General features: G+C 39.9%; 1 protein-coding gene across 4 annotated transcripts; it reads right to left on the reverse strand.

The window, feature by feature from the left end:
* Positions 1-199: 199 nt before the first annotated feature.
* Positions 200-5,004, reverse strand: mffa (mitochondrial fission factor a). 4 transcript variants are annotated; one of them, XM_023796023.2, is made up of 8 exons: positions 4,759-5,004; positions 3,987-4,204; positions 3,720-3,889; positions 3,488-3,579; positions 2,295-2,453; positions 1,273-1,326; positions 1,030-1,114; positions 200-726 (listed from the first exon to the last, which is right to left on the reverse strand). In XM_023796023.2, the coding sequence occupies exons 2-8, from the start codon at positions 4,198-4,200 to the stop codon at positions 595-597; spliced, it is 906 nt and encodes a 301-aa protein (XP_023651791.1). In that variant the 5' UTR covers positions 4,201-4,204; positions 4,759-5,004; the 3' UTR covers positions 200-594. The 4 variants fall into 4 exon arrangements, with proteins under 4 accessions (XP_023651791.1, XP_023651792.1, XP_023651793.1 ...); XM_023796024.2 differs by lacking the exon at positions 4,759-5,004 and adding an exon at positions 4,370-4,636; XM_023796025.2 differs by lacking the exon at positions 2,295-2,453 and having other exon boundaries at positions 4,759-4,998.
* Between the last annotated feature and the right edge of the window lie 16,074 nt (positions 5,005-21,078).

The raw sequence follows: 21,078 nt of genomic DNA on the forward strand, positions 1-21,078 counted from the left end.
AGGCAACAGTGCTAACCACTGCACCACCAAGCCACCTCCTAGATCATTCAATGTATGATAATTCGTAAATTTGGGAAAATATTAAGTTTAACCAAAAAATACTTACACAGATTAAAACAAACTGCAAATTAAGTTGTATTAACAGTGATTCAGAATAATGGAATTCACCATTAGTGATAGCATATATGGTGGACAAGACTTATGACATCTGAAATTTTATTAAATAATTTTATTTCAATCACACAAGCCTTTGAAGTACGCCCTATTTCAATATGCATATGAAGTGATTAATCATTTTGCCTGATTATTCTATAATACATAGGGGACAATTATGGAAACAGCAACTGTATGAAAAAAATTGGAAATAAAAATGTCAGAATATTTACAGCTGAAACATGTAGTTAGTGCAAACACATTATAAAAACCTCCAAAATAAAGGCAAATACATTACAAGGAAAATAAGTATGGTCATATGCATACACAAACATTTCCCAAACAAGCCAAGTTGCTTTTCTGTGTGGCAATGTGGGTTTCAGTGATATGGAATATATTTGGCAATGGTTTGGCTGGAAAGCAAAGGGAAGTGATTTGGTTCTAGCGGCGGAGCCAAATCCAGCTGTTGACGAGCCAGAAGGCCACAGTGATGGAGTACATGATCATCTCTCGTTTCATTCGTTCTTTGTTCTCCTCCTCCAAGAGTTGCAGCCGTCGATTTAGCTTTATGATCTACAACAACAATGAGTTGATTATAGGGTTGTTACAGTTTGTTTATCCTGACAGCAATATACTGTACACCAAGTTCTGCAGGATATCTACACTAGCAGGAGCATTTTAATGGGAGCAGGCCAACATTGGCCAGTGCAGAAAAAAAACAGGTACCTCCATATCACACAAATTATCAGGTACCATGTAAATGTGCAATGTACAAAAAAGTGATCATTTGAGCATGAAATGTACAGAAAGTCTTGAGTGAGCCTGACAGACAACTGAAGAAAAAAAAAAAGCAGTGGTCTCAGACTGATAATATACCTGTCGTCGTAGTGATGCTGCATCTACTAGGGCCATGTCATCAGGGGCTCCTTCAAGTGTGTTGTCTAGTGTTGATAGGCTAAACCTGTAAAGGGGGGGGGAAATGGACAAGAACAAATTCCACTCATACATTTTACACAAAGACCAACATTCCCTACGTAGCACAACCATCTAAAGAAGATGAAGTGATTAATGGAGGAAATGAAGGAAAATGCATGAGAAAGCCAGACAGGTACCATTTACCTGGAGTCATGCTGGGGGTTTGAGGTGGCTGACCCACCACGCAGAACAGGTTTGCTGAAGAGGGCAGGAGGGACAGGGTCAGAAGAAAGGACACGGTGCAGAACTGGCGCAGGTGCAGTGCACTCAGCCACAAAGGGACAAAAACACAAACGCAAGCACACAAGCACAAATATGTGATGGCAAGGACTATGGGAATAACACAGACAACACCAACAGGAAGCTGAGGAGGAGGAATGCTTTTATTTCCTACATACAGGCCTGGGCATAGGCTTTGCATTAAAAAGGTAAAGTACAGTATTCACCAATAACTACAAAAGCAGCTCAAAATGAACTTTACCAACCCATCACAGAGCAGTCACACATATCATTCATATGTACACCTACAGATAATTTGGTAACTCCAATTCAGCTTAGCATGTTTTTGTGCTATGGTGGGATACAATAGAGCCTAGAAGAAACCCCAACAACAATATAGGGAGAACATGCAAACTCCTCACTTAGAACAGAGACTCAAAATCCGGTCATAGTGGTGTGAGGCAACAGTGCAAACCACTATGCTGCCGTACTGGCCCAACTACTAATTATCTTAAATTCAATTCCATCACTTGCCACAAACTAGGCGTAGTTGGATTTATGGACACTCAGTGGATTTTTTTTAACCTTCGTTCACAATAAAATATCTTTCACAATCAGTTAGTGACATCATAGTACACTTAGTTCACTTCATTCCGTACTGACCTACGGCCCATGACTAGCGATGTGAGAAGATAAAGCTGGAACAGGAAATCTGACCTGCTACATAACTCACATCATTCATTTCATATAGGCTTATAAAAATCTAGAATGTTGTATTGACAGAATGTATTAACAGAATGGAAATTTCCATTATTTCAGACATGGAGTGATGTTTAATGGTAACCATAATTGAAAAGGAAAAGGAGTCCAACACTGACAGGAAATGTGGTGAACCTACAGGAACAGCGTGACGATTGGGGCTTGAAGCAATGGTCAGTAGCCATCACCTGCAATGGTTTTCATCCAGCACCTCCAGGACCTGCTGGTAGGCCCGGCGTGTGGTGGACTGGATTAGAGACAGAACGCCACGTGTGCTGTAAAGGTTGTACCCATCATCAGGGGAAGAGGGTAGAGGGCAAGTGGTGTGAGAGGCTGTAGGGGTCACACTGCCCACCAATGCAGCAGCGATCATGTGATCATAGTGAGAGAGAAAGAGAGAGGGGGAGAAAGAGAGGGAGGGAGGGAGGGAGGGAGGGAGGGAGGGAGAGGAGAGGAGAGAGACAGAAATATAGGAGAAAGAGTCCAGAGGAACTGTGAAACCACAACTCCTCTGTTTTGTTACCAGTGCCTTTTAGTTTATAAACAGAAACAATGTACACCATATTTTAAACAATTAATTTAGGTTTGATCCCTCCTCTTTTTTTGTTTAGTAGTCCTTAATCCAGAGTGACTGACAATGTTATACTATGAAGATACAAACTAATATTTCAATGCAGCATTTCACTTTTTAATCAGTTTCTTAGTGGGCCTTAATTTAGAGCTAAATCATGTCAATATGTACTTTCCTAATAACATGCTCAAAAAATTAAGAAAACAAATGCTTCCTAATGTGCACAATTAAACACCAAAAATGCATTTGTGCCTCACAAGGTCCTCTTCAGCTTTTTACTCTCAAATGAGGAAGTCACCTGAAGCTGTAACAGATTTGGATGCCAAATCCCTGGGACATATTAAGAACAAAAGAACATAAGAACTATACAAACGAGAGGAGGCCATTCGGCCCATCGAGCTCGCTTGGGGAGAACTTAACTAATAAGTTGTTAAAATCTTATCTAGCTCTGATTTAAAGGAACCCAAGGATTCAGCTTGCACTATGTTATCAGGAAGACTATTCCATACTCTGACTACACACTGTGTAAAGTGCTTCTTTAAATCCAGTTTGAAATGTTGACCCAGGCTGACACTTGTGTGCTTGAATACTAAAAGTTTTTGTGAATATATGAGAGATTTATAGCTGAGCATCACACAAAAACTGAACATCCACAAAGAATAGTGAGAGACCCATAACTGTGACACTAATAGTAACTCACTCTGCACAGGAACAGGAACAGGGCAAACAGATGAAGAGACAGGTGCGACAGATGAACAGAAAGCATAGACAGATGGGCAAAGAGATGCACAATGAACGGGAAACACTCACATTGAGTCTGTTTTTGAGAGCTGCCCGCTGTATCGCATTGCTGTGTTCTCACTCGTTGAACGTTCCCGCCGTAACCGACCCTGACCTCGCACCTAAGAGCAAAGACTACAGGCAAGTTCCGAACACACTCTGCCTCTCCTGGGCATGGCGTGGATGCAGACACTGCATCTCTTAGTATAATTCATTTGACGCGTCATGGGATCGATTGTGGTTTACCGTTATTCATGCTCACCTCCTCCACCTGCATAACTGGAGCCGCAGTCCGCTCCATCTCTAGAAAGTCCAACGGGCGATCATTCAGTGTGAGGACGCGGGGTGGCGTTTTCAGTGCCAGTGAATCCAGGGGTGTGGACTGAATGAGGTCCAGGTCTCTCGGCCTGGAATACTGTGAGCCCTCATCATCTGTGAAGTGCAAAGGAGGAATATGGAGCAGATACTGTGATGCTCAAAATGTACAGGCAGGAAAATGAAGCTGAATGTGGTAAAAGCATTAAAGTACCTGCCACAACAATCCTCTCTGGCACCTGCATCAGAGCACTGTGAGGAGCCTCACAGAAACCACCCTCTTCATCCCCTGAGACAGACGAAGCCACTTTGAGCTTTTCGGGAATACGCATGCGCTGGCTGATGCCCTCTGTGTATTCAAGCTCATAGTGTATCCGATTTATCTCGGCAATCTCCGCGGTGGGAGAGGGAAAGGCCGCTCCGTTCATGGGGCTGAAAAGACAGAGGGGAAACGTTAGGCAGCTGGCCGCGAAATTAACCACAAACAAATTAAGTTAAGTGAAACTGGTTGACTTAGTTCAGTGATCACAAATCTTACTCTGTTTGTAAGAACAAAACTCAGCAAAACACCATCAAGCACACTCATGCTCACCTTACCTTTTACATTTATGTGATGTACAAATAGGTTTAAGGCCCCTTGAGGAATTGACAAATGGAAACGACCCTCGTGATTTTATTACGTGATATGTGACACCTTCCACATGCACATAAATAAATTTTTAGATATACAGAAGAAGTTCATTCACCAAAGTATTTAGGACATTTGCAAGCAATTTTACCGATAAGCGCCAATGTAAATATACACATGTAGTCGTGAAAATAATAAAATATTGCTAGCTATCTAAGCTACTGATTCACGAATTCGTAGTATGCACTGTTTTTAAAAAAGGTCAAGTACATACTTAAAATACACTACGGCCTAATTCGCCAAACCCAGAACTAAATTTAAACACGGCCTTGTTGTGACCTAGTATATATAGACTTACCCTTTAAGTGTGAAGCTCAACAGTGTCTGTTATGAGGATTTAGGGAAAAAAATCTGTTTTCTACAATACAGGTGAAGTATCATCCGTATTGACAGATTCACACCATTTGCAATGCGGGAAAGACTGAAAATAATGCCGACAGACACGGAACGACGCTGAGCTTTCAGGAAATGTCAAGTAGCTTCGAAACAGGAAATCACTCAGCAAGGAAGGCACCATAGATATCAGCCTTAAAGGCACAGTATCTCTTGCCGCTGCCGCGTTATTCTCTCCCTCAGAAACACACCCCTGTCGAAGCTGATTGGTTCATGCGCAGACGCCACTCCCAAGAGGACGAATCTCTAGGAGGAAAGCTGGTGCAGAAAAAATAATGCTCCAACGCAGTTTTCCCGTACAAATGCTGGCCATTATTCAAAAACGTAAGAGTTTTAATAACTCTGGAACCGACGCCAAAAGGATATTTCGAGAATTTAATGTTAATTTCTGTCCAGTTACAGAAAATTTAATTAGTAATCTAATTTGTCTGTCCATCGTTTTATTTAGGATGAATATAGGCGACATGGTACGGAGCCCCTAAGGGGACAAAGGAGGAGAAAAAAAATGGCAGAAAAAAAAAAAAAAAAAGAAGTCATTTTTTGCGTTTTAACCCAAAACTTTTGCATTATAACCCAAAACCTTTGCGATATAACCCAAAACCTTTGCATTATAACCCAAAACCTTTGCATTATAACCCAAAACATTTGCGATATAACCCAAAACTTTTTCGTAGTAATGCAACAATAAAATCAGGTGACTAGTGTACTTTTGGTCATTCAAGTGCAACTTCCAAAGCCGCTGTTTGCATAATGTGGTTTATCCCCGCTTCGCTTATTAATCTCATTTTAACGGTTAAAAAAGATAACTGAGTCACGCAACATGTCTATGGGCTGATATTTGTGCCACTAGAAACTGAATATGAATTTTGTATATTTGAATCTGCAGTTATCCGCATTACAAAACTGAATCTGAATTTAATAGTTTGAATCTGAATTCCAGTAACTCGAAATAGCATTTATCCTACCTCGAAAAATTCAGTTCGCAAATTCAATTTCAATCTAGTGTGACACACATCCGGGTCCTTGAGAAAAAGTAATCGACCGCAGATTCACAACGCAACTCATTTCCATGTTTATGACAGTTTATACATATATACACTGCTCAAAAAAATTAAAGGAACACTTTTTAATCAGAGTATAGCATCAAGTCAATTTAACTTCTAGGATATTGATCTAGTCCATTAAGTAGCAATGCGGGTTGTAAATCGTTTTCAGCTGCTTTGGTGTTAAAGAAGTTAACAACAGGTGCACTCGAGGGGCAACAATGAGACGACCCCCAAAACAGGAGTGGTTTAACAGGTGGAGGCCACTGACATTTTTCCCTCTTCATCTTTTCTGACAGTTTTTCTTCACTAATTTTGCATTTGGCTACAGTCAGTGTCACTACTGGTAGCATGAGGTGATACCTGGACCTTACAGAGGTTGCACAGGTAGTCCAACTCCTCCAGGATGGTGCATCAATATGTGCCATTGTCAGAAGGTTTACTGTGTCTCCCAGCCCAGTCTCAAGGCCATGGAGGACATTCCAGGAGATAGGCAGTTACTCTAGGAGAGATGGACAGGGCCGTAGAAGGTCCTTAACCCATAAGTAGGACCAGTATCTGCTTCTTTGTGCAAGGAGGAACAGGAAGAGCACTGCCAGAGCCCTACAGAATGACCTCCAGCAGGCCACTGGTGTGCATGTCTCTGAGCAAACAATCAGAAACAGACTTCATGAGGGTGGCCTGAGGGCCTGACATCCTCTAGTGGGCCCTGTGTTCACTGCCCAGGACCGTGGCGCTCAATGGGCATTTGCCATGGAATACCAGAATTGGCAGGTCCACCACTGGCGCCCTGTGCTTTTCATAGATGAGAGCAGGTTCACCCTGAGCACATGTGACAGAAGTGAAAGGGTCTGGAGAAGCTGCGGAGAACATTATGCCATTTTGGTGGTGGGTCAGTGATGGTCTGGGGTGGCATATCCATGGAGGGACACACAGACCTCTACAGGCTAGACAACGACACCTTGACTGCCATTATATATCAGGATGAAATCCTTGGACCCATTGTCAGACCCTACGCTGGTGCAATGGGTCCTGGGTTCCTCCTGGTGCACGACAATGCCCGGCCTCATGTGGCGAGAGTATGCAGGCAGTTCCTGGAGGATGAAGGAATGGATACCATTGACTGGCCCCCATGCTCGCCTGACCTAAATCCAATGGAACACCTCTGGGACATTATGTTTTTGTCCATCCGATGCCACCAGGTTGCACCTCAGACTGTCCAGGAGCTCAGTGATGCCCTGGTTCAGATCTGGGAGGAGATCCCCCAGGACACCATCCGTCATCTCATTAGGAGCATGCCCCAACATTATCAGGCATGCCTACAAGCATGTGGGGGCCATACAAACTACTGAGTACGATTTTGAGTTGCTGCAATGAAACTTCGGCAAAATGGACCAGCCTACCGGATCATTTTTTCACTTTGATTTTTGGGGTGTCTTTGAATTCAGCCCTCTGTAGGTTTATAATTTTCATTTCCATCAAACATTGTGGCATCATTTCATTCCTAACACATTACCCAGTCCAAATCAGTATAGATATAGAGCATGATTTTTTCCCCCATTGAGATCTGATGTGTTTTCAAAGTGTTCCTTTAATTTTTTTGAGCAGTGTATATATATATATATATACATATATATATACACACATATATATACAGTATATATATATATATACACATATACACTGTACATACATATATACATATACATACATATACATATATATATATATATATATATACATATATATATATATTATGAATATACATATATGTTTACAGAACAATATAAATATATATATTTATTTATATTTATATTTATATATTTATATTGTTACGAGCCCCAGTCTAGGGTTGGGGCGTAACAGAATGGAAGGAAAAAGGGAATGGGAATAAAGGAAACACAGGGTATATATTTTTTTATTTATTTTATTAACACTCGACAGACACAGAACAAATAAACCCGGTGCAAAAGGACTCAGGAGTGATTATAGCCAAAATAACAAACAGGAAACCCAGCTACCGAACACAACACAAATCTAACTTACCTACGTACATGAGAAATCAAAGAACAAAAACAATAGGTGCTACACCTCACTCCCTAACCAAACAACAGCATACACGAAAACTTGCAAACAAAAATGGCAATCACTCCCTACGCACCTGACACACACAGAACATACAGGCAAAGCGTCTGAATCCGAGGGGCACGCGAAGACGTAAACCAAAAACCGGGCAAGAGATCGAAACCAAAAAGCAAACAAACCAAGGCAGAGGTACAGAAAAGGGCAAAGAAAATAATCGTAAACCAATAAACCAAAAACCATCATACACAATATCCAATCACAGAAAGCAAACTAACCATAAACCAAATATCGAACAGAGCTCCCGAAGATCCTTGCTGTCTGGCTTTTCACCTTCGCGGGCCGGAAATGACGGATGGTCTTGCGGGGAGTCGTGGCCGGGGTCCGGACGGTGTATATACACACACACACACACACACACACACACACACACACTGCCAGGAGTGTAATCTGTACATGTAATCTGGAGGTACATGGAGCCACATCAGCCTTCAGGAAAAGCTGAAAGAAAACCCCTCATAGCTGGTGTTGGCTATCCACACGTTTGCTGTTTTGGTGCTGCTAACCTGGCATGGAAACAGGCACAGGCTCTCTGATGGGCTCACAATAGGGCTGGGCCAATCATAGTATCACAGCCCACATCTGTAGCCCATCAGTATATTAAAATTGGGGAAGGGTGTCAACTAGCAGCTGTCAGACCCAGTGAACCAGCGACCCAGGACCGTTGGTATACTCAAAGAGCAGACTGAATTTTGAATTAAATTGAATTTATCTGTACCTTTCTGAGAGTGATTCAAAAGAATTCCTAATCATTATTTTTTCCTGTTTTTCTTAGGGGCCTGAGGTTACTATGTTTATCTGTGAATAAACACTGTGATAATTATTGAGTAAGACTTGGATGAGATTCAGACTTAGACATCTCACCAGTATAATTATATTTTGCATGCATGGACTAGGTTTACAGAACAAAATTATTCGTTTTGTCTGTTTTAATATCAGTGATTTGCATTGTAAGCATTATACACAGTGACACAATAAACTTTGTCAGTGAATTTGTTACTTTGATTTTACACTCTGAATGAAATGTGCTTCTAAATGAAGTTGCCTAGTAAAGAATCCAATTCATGCAATTACTTTTTATTGGCACAAATTCTGCTCATTCTGCCTTTTAGGAACCTAACGCTACAATATCGACCTCTTATGCAAATTTTGTCTGTAAATGAATTGTCATTACGGGGATATCATGATGCGTATGATTTATCTGCAAGTCTTTTTATTCGGCTTTTTGAATACACCCTATGTAAAGATTATAAACTCAAAGACATTGTTAAAAGCATTCTAAAAACCTTGAAATACATGTCCAGCGACATACAGAATGAAGTTATTGATGAAATAGTACATTTGGTGTTAAAACAAATTAAATCCAAATATGATAATGCAGGCTTATTTGGGTTTTGCATCAAATGTGAATGAGACAGGTGCAATGTGGACAATCTGTCTGTCATGATTAGATTTATCAGCAATTCTGTGAGTGAAGAGCATTCAATTTGACTTGGATTAATTCGATACAGAATCCCTAACAACACCAATTCTACAACATCTCAGTCATTATAGGAATAGGTCTAAAAATATTGTTAGTCAGTGCTACAATGGTGCTGAGTGTGTTAAACAGTGGTGTACAGGCTCTTCCGCAGAAAAAGCACAAACCAGAAAAAGCCAGAGAAATTCCGTACATTGTTACAACCACCAGTTGCACTTGGCAGTAGTTCATGCTATTCAGGAAGAGCCATATGCTAGATTTTCTTTTGAGCTGTCTAGTTGTCTGCATGGATTCTTTCACAGACACTACTTTTTACACCATTATGGGTGGAGATTCAAAAGACTGGTCACTTTCATGTGACAGAGCCATTGTTGAAAATGAAGATCATATTCTGAAAATTCTGTCAGATGTGGCAGAAGATAAAAATGCATTTATGGATATCTGCACAGATACATCAGGACAAAATAAACAGGCATAGCTTTCTTGAAATTGGAGAGTTCCTTGCACATATTCATCGCTGCTTAAAACGAGCAAGTTCTATCCTACACTCTTATACTGTGGACATGTGTAGGCCTGGTGAGGTTATTCCTGCCTCTCTGGTGGGATTAAAAGAAATCTAGAATGATCATTTCTAGGCAGAAGCACTGAAGGGTGCTGAGGATTTAAATCTTCCAAAAAAAGAAGAGGTCAGTAAGTAGTCAGCCAGCTCATGGTGTTGTTTTGTCTTCTGTGAGGTGTTCAGATGTTGACCATGCCCTCATTTCCCCCAGGCAGCCCCTGAACAATCATTGTTAAACATAAAAGAGCAATTGTGGAAATGGAAAACCGACTTTCTAAAAAGAACATGAACCTCACGAAGGGAACGTCTTGCCTATAACCTAAATCTGGAGCATTTCTGCACAATGCACTTTTGATTCCCCTGTGGTTTCTTGCTGGAGCTGTCACTGAAAGCCAGAACAATGAGATTCTTGTTGTTAAACCTATGTTTCTGAAGACCATCCTAGGTGATGCTCAGATCTCTGCAGTGTGTAAATACCTACAGGATATACCTACTTTGTGTCTCACTTTAACTGATATATTAGGTGGACAAAGTCAACATTACTTGACTTGACTTGAAGCCCAACCCAAAATTTCAAATTCCACCCGGCATTGTGTTCTAGAACCACCCCTGAATACTCTGTAAATATTATATTTATACAATAAAGTATTCCAGAAAGATGTCTTTTATGCATTCTTATTTTTGCACTTACACTTCTTTAACAAATGTATTGTTTTTAAAACAACAAGAAAAAGGTTCATTTAAATTATTTGTCTTCCTTTTTTGCCTTCAACTTTCTTTATACTGTCTCCTTTGAACATGAACACTTGATATTTTTTAATGCTTAAAACGAGCAAGTTCTATCCTACACTCTTATACTGTGGACATGTGTAGGCCTGGTGAGGTTATTCCTGCCTCTCTGGTGGGATTAAAAGAAATCTAGAATGATCATTTCTAGGCAGAAGCACTGAAGGGTGCTGAGGATTTAAATCTTCCAAAAAAAGAAGAGGTCAGTAAGTAGTCAGCCAGCTCATGGTTGACTTCAGCATTAGTTCCAATACAAGAACTCGTGGCCATAGGTGGAAATTAGCGGGAGAACATTTCAAACTGGATTTAAGGAAGCACTTCTTTACACAGCGTGTAGTCAGAGTATGGAATAGTCTTCCTGATAACGTAGTGCAAGCTGAATCCTTGGGTTCCTTTAAATCAGAGCTAGATAAGATTTTAACAACTCTGAGCTATTAGTTAAGTTCTCCCCAAGCGAGCTCGATGGGCCGAATGGCCTCCTCTCGTTTGTATAGTTCTTATGTTCTTATGTTCTTATGGTGTTGTTTTGTCTTCTGTGAGGTGTTCAGATGTTGACCATGCCCTCATTTCCCCCAGGCAGCCCCTGAACAATCATTGTTAAACATAAAAGAGCAATTGTGGAAATGGAAAACCGACTTTCTAAAAAGAACATGAACCTCACGAAGGGAACGTCTTGCCTATAACCTAAATCTGGAGCATTTCTGCACAATGCACTTTTGATTCCCCTGTGGTTTCTTGCTGGAGCTGTCACTGAAAGCCAGAACAATGAGATTCTTGTTGTTAAACCTATGTTTCTGAAGACCATCCTAGGTGATGCTCAGATCTCTGCAGTGTGTAAATACCTACAGGAGTTACAAGGTAGCATTTCCTGAGTTACATAAATTGTATGTAACTGCACTGGTTACTGGAGTTTCTATAGCATCATGTGAGAATTCCTTCTCAGCACTGTCCAGAATTATGACTCCTTGTTGTCACTCTCCTACACAGCAGAAAGACTAATTTAGTCATTTTAGCTCACTAGAGTGCAATAACTACGACCTTAGCCATGGATGAATTTGTTAGGGCATTTTCCAAAGGAAACAGAAGATATATGATATGATAGACAGATTTGTCCACTTTTCACAGGAAAAAACAGACATGTTGATAGTTGAAATTTGTGTGAATTACATTTTAACTGTTGATTCGGTTTGGATTCTATATGTAAGGGAAATTAAACTATAAAACATATTGTAAAAATTATTCTGAAAATAATGATCAAACAAGACCAATTTTATTGTCCTGTCAATAGAATCAGTGAAGTCGTGAGCCTTGGGTCCAGAGCTCCTCATCACCAGTGCAATATAAAAATAATTTCATCCTGTACATAAAACAATAACTGGTTAACAGACAGGAAGCAGCAGGTAATTATTAGATGTCACAGTGGGCCTGCGTTCATAGTGGGGTACCGCAGGGTTAAATTTTAGGACCACTATTGTTCCTAATTTACATTAATGATATTGACACCAATACATACAGTAAACTGGTTAAATTTGCAGATGACACCAAGGTGGGTGGTGTAGCAGATACTGATCTAGCAGCACAGAGACTACAACAGGATCTTGATTTAATTAGCGACTGGGCTGATACCTGGCAGATGAAATTGAACATAGATAAATGTAAGGTAATCCATGCAGGGAGCAGAAATATGAAGTAGAGCTATTTTATGGGTTCCACTGAAATAAAGGTAGCTGATTATGAGAAAGACCTCTGTGTGTACGTTGATGCTTCCATGTCCCACTCTTGCCAGTGTGGGGAAGCAATATAAAAGGCCAACAGGATGTTGGGTTACATCTCTAGGTGTGTGGAATTTAAGTCAAGAGAGGTGATGCTATGATTATATAATTCCTTGGTAAGACCCCACCTAGAATATTGTGTGCAGGTTTGGTCACCATACCTTAAAAAGGACATTGCTGCCTTCATGTTCAGCGTAGGGCTACAAGAATGATTCCTGGTCTTAGAGGAATGTCTTATGAGGAGAGGTTAGCTGAGCTGAATCTGTTTAGCCTCGAGCAAAGGAGACTAAGGGGGGACATGATCCAGGTATATAAGATTCTAACAGGTTCGGATGCTGTTCAGCCAAATGGCTATTTCAATATTAAATACTAGAACTCATGGCCAGCAGGAGAACATTTTAAAATGAATTTGTGAAAGCACTGTAGTTAGAGTATGGAATAGTCTTCTTGGTAGTGTAGTGCAAGCTAAAACCCTGGGTTCCTTTAAATCAGAGCTAGATAAGATTTTAACAACTCTGAGCTATTAGTTAAGTTCTCCCCAAACGAGCTTGATGGGCCAAATGGCCTCCTCGCGTTTGTAAATTTCTAATATATAATCTATATATAAGGTAGTGGCCTGGGTGGTGACTGACACTAGCTGGAGTACAGCCTCCTGGTCTCCTCTGGAAGAAACTGTCCCAGAGCTTGCTGTTCTGGCACTTGATGCTGTGGTACTATATGCATGATGGTAGCAGGGTGAACAGTTTGTGGCTGGTGACACAAGTTTCAGTGGGACAGAGTAGTGGGCATGTAAAAAGCTTGATGGATGTATTGAAACATTGGTAGTGGGAGTGTCAACAGGAAGAGAGTGTGGAACCACTTTCCTTTGCTCTTTCTTGAAGTATGGCGGTAAGTCTAAATAAGCATAGAACATTTCTTATATGAACAAGCATGAAACAAGCATTTAGTTATAGATATCTGCTAATCAGAGTCATTAAGAGTAGCTCTAACCTGTATATCTAGTAAATATCTGGCTTCTGCAAAGTTGTTAAAGAGACAGCTGAAATAGCTAACATTAGCATTTCAGGCTAAGTAATAGTAATGTTAGTACATTAGTACTGTCGTTGTATAGATGCGTAGGATAAAATAAATGCACTGATTAATTTTTTTACTAGACTATTTATTTCCACTGAATAAGAGAGTAAAATGTAGTATTTATCTCTGGTATTTTATCACATATCCCTGGTAACCTTGTGTCTCACTTTAACTGATATATTAGGTGGACAAAGTCAACATTACTTGACTTGACTTGAAGCCCAACCCAAAATTTCAAATTCCACCCGGCATTGTGTTCTAGAACCACCCCTGAATACTCTGTAAATATTATATTTATACAATAAAGTATTCCAGAAAGATGTCTTTTATGCATTCTTATTTTTGCACTTACACTTCTTTAACAAATGTATTGTTTTTAAAACAACAAGAAAAAGGTTCATTTAAATTATTTGTCTTCCTTTTTTGCCTTCAACTTTCTTTATACTGTCTCCTTTGAACATGAACACTTGATATTTTTTTCTCAATTATTTATTAATTTTCGTCTTTTATCAATGATTGACCTGAGGGGAGGAGCAAAAAAGAGGGGAAAAGTAATAATAATAATAAATAATAATAATAATAATAATACATTTATAAATAAACAAACCAACATGTCACGTTTGGCGAAGGAGGCGAGCAGGGAAGCAGGCGAATGGAGCCGGACTGACAGGCAAACGGGGTTTAATTGGACAAAGTCGAGACATCCACGGACAATACGTAACAATACAATGACAAGTCTGGGAACCTGAGGGAGACGCAAACTCATATACACAGGACAAGGCAAAAGAAACAGGAAACAGCTGGGCACAATCGGGGAAGCACACGTGGATAATGAGGGGGCGTGGCACACACTAGGATCGTACGGAGCCGGGCGTGACACAACAAGCTTCACATTTAGCCTGGGGAACCCTTGAGCCTCTGTGTACAGTGTCCAGATACACCTATGCAGAACTGCCACCTGGTATGCAGGCTGTGATTGACGGGATTGAAGAAGATAACAGTGCAAAGTATTTTTAGTGTTTATTGCATTTATTTTAAGTTTTATTTGTATTTTTTAATCAAATCCTGAATTAAAGTTATTCTTAAATGTTTGTGACATTGTTATGATTGAATATATGAATATGATGAACATTTTACCTGATAAAACTGTGATCTTTATTTCTGATCTCGTATAGGAACCATGCATTATGAGAGAGACCTCTATATTGCTTGGTGCTAGACCCTTAGAGAGATCATGGCGGAAGAATGTACTGAATCAAATTTCATCTTTATGTGTATCTTTCAGTATCAGGAGGACTCAGAGACATTGTTCACAAATTGTCTAGATGAGCAAGACCTTAAGTTTAATGCCATGTTCCTTTAATTCTCATCAATGTCGCCATTGCCATTTATTTTATTTTTTTTGGTGTGCCAACATTATATTGGGGATCTATGTGCTTATTGTGTTTTAATTTTTGGACTTTTAGTTTGGGGTAGGTCAAATGACATTTGTGTTTGTTTCAATGCATCTGCCCTATATCACTGCTGTATGCATGCATGCAATGACCACGACCACACATGGTCGATACATATGTCACATATGGGTTAAATGTCACATATGAGTTAGATGCAGAGGACACATTTCGTTGTTATGCAAACTGACACATGAATTAGGCTTTAGCAGTGTACCAAGGTTGGTGCAAATTGACCTATAGGGGGTGCTACATCTATTTATGTGTAATATGTCCATCTGCACCATATATTTCTTTAATTTTGCAAACATACTTTTGTGACCTAGTGAATAAGAGAAAATTTGTGTCAATTTTATGAATACTTTATGAATACTTATCCAATCTATTCTTGATTTCCTTTTTTTTTGCTGAAAACTTCCCCTTGGTGTATTGGTCATACTGTGTCATTTTACATGAATCGCTACCAATCGTTTACATGAATAGTTACCAATAGATTCTGTAAATGGCACCAAACCTTCAAACTTTATTCAAAATATGCCATATGATGACTGTACCAATTTTGGATAAAATCAGATGTTGTTTAGTATGACTTTTTAAACTTAATCTTTTAGTATATACACTGTTATTTGGTGGTCTCTGTTGCCACCTGGTGGTTATTGACTTCTGGTACAAGGTCAAATATAATAAGTTGCATTTATATAGCACCTTTCACAATTCCAAGGTCGCTTTACACACACACACACACACACACAAAATGATAAGAACGATAAGGAAGAGACAGAACAGAAATGTTAAAGGAAAAGAAATGTCTTTAATTCTGATTTGAAGGAAGTGAAAGAAGACCAGTCAAGGAGTAATTGTGAGAGTTCCATAGTTTGGGGGCTATGGCAGTGAAGGACCTGCTGCCCATGCTAGAAAGTCTAGTGTGTGGATCAGCAAGGAGATTATTATTAGAGAATCTGAGAGAGTGATAGGGTGAGTAGGGAGTCAAGAGTTCACTGAAGTAGTAAGGAGCAAGGTTATGCAAAGAATTATAAGTGAGAAGCAATATTTTGAATTTCATACAAGACTTAACCAGTAAGAAGTGTGGATGAGAGAGGATGGGTGTGAGTGAGAGCTCTAGCTGCTGAGTTCTGAATATACTGAAGCTGTTATATAGATTTTGCAGGAAGGCCAATGAAAAGGAAGTTGCAGTAGTCAATATGGGACATAATAAAAGCAAGAACCAGAGTTTGGCCATCAGGACTGGACAAAAAGAAATAGCATAGATGAGCAATGTTACGGAGGTGAAGGAATGCAATTTTGGAGAGGAATTTTATATGTAGATTAAAGTTGAGTATAGAGTCAAATAGTATGCCAGGATTTCTGATTACTGTAGCAGGTTTTACAGGGACACCATCAAAACAAACAGAGAAAATGAAGGATTTATATATATAATGTGTCAGGGTCAGCCCCTGCTGTGGTCCTTCCGTGTCCCTTCCCTGTTTGACCAGCAGGTGCTGCTGGTCATCCTGTTCTTTGTGTTAGTCTTTGTTCTCCCCTGTTACCTGTCTAGCCAGATGGTTCAACGTGTTGAGCATGTGATTGTCTGAGTACCCTTCTGTCCTGTGTTCGAATCCCGCCACCTCCTGTTTTTGTATTTTGGTTTTGTTCCTTGTGCCCTTGCCTGTGTTTTTACCTGTTTAATTCCCTAGTGTTTTTTGGTATAAGTTTTTCTAGTTCCTGTGATTTGTATTTGGTTCAGTTCTATGTGCCCCTGCTTGTGTTTCTACCTGTCTGTTATTCCCCTAGTGTAGATGCTGTTTCCTTCTTTGTCAGTCTTAGTTTTCCCATCCCAGTTCCCTGAGTTCATTAGTTTCACCTGTGCCCTGTTTCCTTGGTTTTGTTAATTAGCCTCACCTGTCCTGTGTTAGTCTCGTTACCCATTAGTATTTTAGTTCCTGCCTGTGTTCAGTTCCCCAGTGGTTCGTGTCTATGTCTATGATTGTCGTTGGTTTTGATATTTTCAGTGTTCTGCGTGTATTCGGTTTTTGTTATTTAGTCTTGTTTAATCCCCTTTCTGTTTTTGACCCCTTGTGGTCTTTTTGGTTTAGTTGTGTTTATAGTGTTTTCAGTTTTGTTTAATAAACCCCGTTTTTGTGTTCCTGGAGCCGCCAGTGGGTCGTCCACCCTTTTTTGTGCCTGCACCATGCCACGCTCCCGTGCCCGAGCCGCCGGCATTCATGACATAATGATTTTAGACCAAACAGTAAGACTTTAGTTTTGTATGTCTTAAGTTTGACTAAGTACTGAGATATAACTGAATTTCATCTGCATAACAGTTAAAGTTAAAGCCATATCTGCGAATGACTTAACTAAGGGGGCAGGATGTAAATTAGGAAGAGGAGGTGCCTGAGAACTGATCCCTGAGGGACAGCACTCACAACAGGAGAGGTGGAGGACTTGTGTGGGCTTAGTGTGATAAACTGTTGTCCGTTAGTAAGATATGACCTGAACTGCTGAAGGGCTCCATCTGTGATACCAATGGAAGAGAGGTGAGAAATGAGTACATCATGGTTTACCTGCTGAGCTTAAGTCAAGGAGGATAAGAATATTGAGAGAGTATTGGCAGACCAGAGGAGATCATTCACAAAATGCAGAAGAGCTGTCTCAGTGCTGTTCTGTTTACGGAAACCAGACTGGAATGGCTCATATAGCGCATTACCATTTAGAAAGGCATGCAGTTATGAAGCTACAACTCTTTCCATCACTTTAGCCAGAAAAGGAAGATTTGAGATCTTGATCTTGAGGTCTGTAGCTACAGAGAGATGATGGATCCAGCTCAAGTTTCTTGAGGATAGTAACAGCAGCAGTTTTGAGGGCAGAAGGGACGTAGCCAGAAGAGAGACACGTGTTTATCAGAGATGCAATTGGAGAATTGATTATAGAAGAACATGCTTTCAGTAGAAGTGTACAAGAGAGTTTAATAATTGGAATAGTGCAATCAAAGTTAAAGGGGGAGAAAGATTGAGAAGTAGGAGGAAAATTATGATAGATTCGGTTAATTTTGGTGTCGAAAAATGTAAAAAAAAATGCCTGACACTGCTCAGCTGTCTGGTAGCATGCTAGTACAGGAGTTTGAGTAGTTTAACAGTCCTAAAGAGTGTTTGTGGCATAGACTTAGCACCACTTATGCTGGAGGAGTAGAAATAGGGTGTATGTTAGGGTGTCCCTATACTTGTAGATGTGCTAGGTGTATAAAAGCTGTGCATGGTGAGACCAGTTTTCTTATAAAAGCGTTTAAGACACAGGTCAGTGGCCTTCATTATTCTGGGCTCAGGGTGAACCAAGGACAAAAGTGAGCAGCTGGGATTAGCCTCGTCTTAAGAGGAGCTGGATCATTAAGCAATCCAGAGATATGCTATTATACAAGGAAACCATAGTATCAGGAGAAGAGAGTTTATTTAAGTCAAACGGAGAAGAAGATAGAAGACAACCTGCAATGAGATTAGAACTGACAGGAGTAGTAGTAATGTGAAAGCTGCATTAAATAAACTTATGATCAGAAAGACCAGAGACTAAACCACAGACAGAAACATCATTCAAACCACTAGAAGAGAGCAGAGAGAAGAATATGACCATGAATGTGAGTTGGAAAGTTAACATGCTGTGTCAAATTAAAACACTCTAATACTGACATGAACTCTGAACTCAGATGTATAGGAACAGTTAGTGTCAACATGGATATTAGTCACCTAGCACAATAATAAAAGGGCAGAGAGATGAGAGTAGTTAATTAAATTCTGGCAGGAAGGAAGTTAGCAGCAGTTTTAGGAGGGTAATATACTAACAACAGCACTAAGGGGGGGGAACAACCTTATGAGTAATACATTCTAAAGTAGTGACATCAAGAAATTAAAATTCTTTAATTCTTATAGTGCATCGATATACGACAGCTATGCCACACCCTCTTCCATATACATAGGGTTTTGACAGATAGTTGTAGCCTGGGGGAGTCAGCATGTTCAAATGTAAATAATGACCAGACTGTTGCCAAGTTTCTGAAATACAAGACATGTCCACTTTCTTCTGGATAATGAGGTTGTTGATCAGAGAGGCTTTATGGGTTATGGAATGAGCATTCAACAAGGCAAGAATAAAGTTGACACGACCAGGAGAGAAAAGTGAAGATAAATTTGGAAGGGGACAAAGATTGTCATGAGTTATTTCTCAGATGGCATTAGTGTCACGTCGGCAAACATGATCATATGTCCATGCAGTCAGGGTTGCCACGTCATAATAGCATAATAGGCATAATAGCCGAGGGCCCTGTTTTCAAGCGGTGGATGTAATGAGGGCGTTGGGCAATTCCAAGTGATTGGCACAGGTTGTACGATACTAAATCCAAATGGATATGGCAGTGAAGACGTTTAAATGCAACCCGAGAGTATATGAGCTGCATTGCCAGGTGCTAAAAATGAACATATTTCACAGAACTCCAGGCTGTAGACTAAAACGAGTAATGAAGTTCAAGAGACCAATAATACTCGAGACTAGAAATAATAAAGATGCCAATTAACAACACCATGCTAAACAGACAATGCACGTTAAGCCAACACAAAAAGTCATTACTCTGCTCAGCAAGAAATCGTGAAAAGCGCAAGCAGATAACCTGCCCTTCCAGCAATCCCAACTGGTGACAGCAATGAAGCAAGAGGGAAAAACTCTCACCACGGTTGCAGTCACAGAGCAGGAGCAAAGGACGAAGGCTTGTGCATGTAAGAAGCAGATGTGTTATAAGTTATCATACGGCCAAGTTATAAAATAAGCAACGAGTCAAACAAAACAAGAACACCAGTGAGAAGGGGCAGCCTAAACACGTACAGCATATTTAACCTTCTCAAGACTATAACAGCATTTCTCAAAACAGTTCATACATACAGTACAGCTATGGTTTAGCTGCAAAAGACTGTAATTTACCCAAAACAATTAACTCGTGTCTTAAAAGCAAATAACTCCACCAATGAATTAGTCAGTGCCACCAAAATTACAGTTTTTATGAGTCACTTTGGTACACTTCTTGAATCATCCTTAACATTTGCAAAACAGTAAGTGCATTTTCTAGAATCAATTCGTACAAATAGCACCACATGATGGATTACCTGCAAAAGCCTGTAACTTTCTCAAAATTCTTAGTTTATCCCTCAAAAGTAAATATTTATGTCAATGAACTTGCCAGTGCCACCAGAATGACAAGTCCTTGTGCCATCGTTTACAAACAAGAAGGTCAAAATGCTTACCCATTTTGTCAGTAGAACAGTGTACTCTAAGTATTTGTCCATGTAAGCCATGGCTAAGGTTTTGATGACAATGATTGGAAATGCACAAGGATGCATTTCTTCTGCATGGCATTTATCAGTTTCAACAGTACAAAGTTGCTATATATGTATATAGTATATGCTGTACATATACTGTAACACACAAACACACACATATGTATACATACGTACACACTGTAAATATGCATACATGTATGTGCTACAGTACATGTCCAGTATGCAACTATATAAAGAAAATTTACTATATACTACAAGAATGCAAGTGGAATACTGTAACCTGAAGTATTGCACTAAGTATACAATATTACAGGACAGGTCACATTTTTGGATTACATACCTGTTGTCTCTATGAATTGTTTGAACAATTGAGGACACAGTTGTTCTCCTAGTATTCGGCTGTAACCTTCGACCAGCTTCAGCCATTGTAAGGCCTTGATTGAGGACATGGTCCATAATTGTGGCCCTTAATTCATCAGCAACATGCCTGTTTTCAGTGTCTTCTACCTCTTCCACTGTTTTGCCTCCCTACCCTACCACAGTGCAGCCATATTCCTCTTCTTCTTATTGGCTGTTGACCCTGTTCATTTCCTTGTTGTTTGT

The sequence above is a fragment of the Paramormyrops kingsleyae genome, chromosome 17 (genome assembly GCF_048594095.1).
Source record: "Paramormyrops kingsleyae isolate MSU_618 chromosome 17, PKINGS_0.4, whole genome shotgun sequence".
Taxonomy (NCBI): domain Eukaryota; kingdom Metazoa; phylum Chordata; class Actinopteri; order Osteoglossiformes; family Mormyridae; genus Paramormyrops; species Paramormyrops kingsleyae.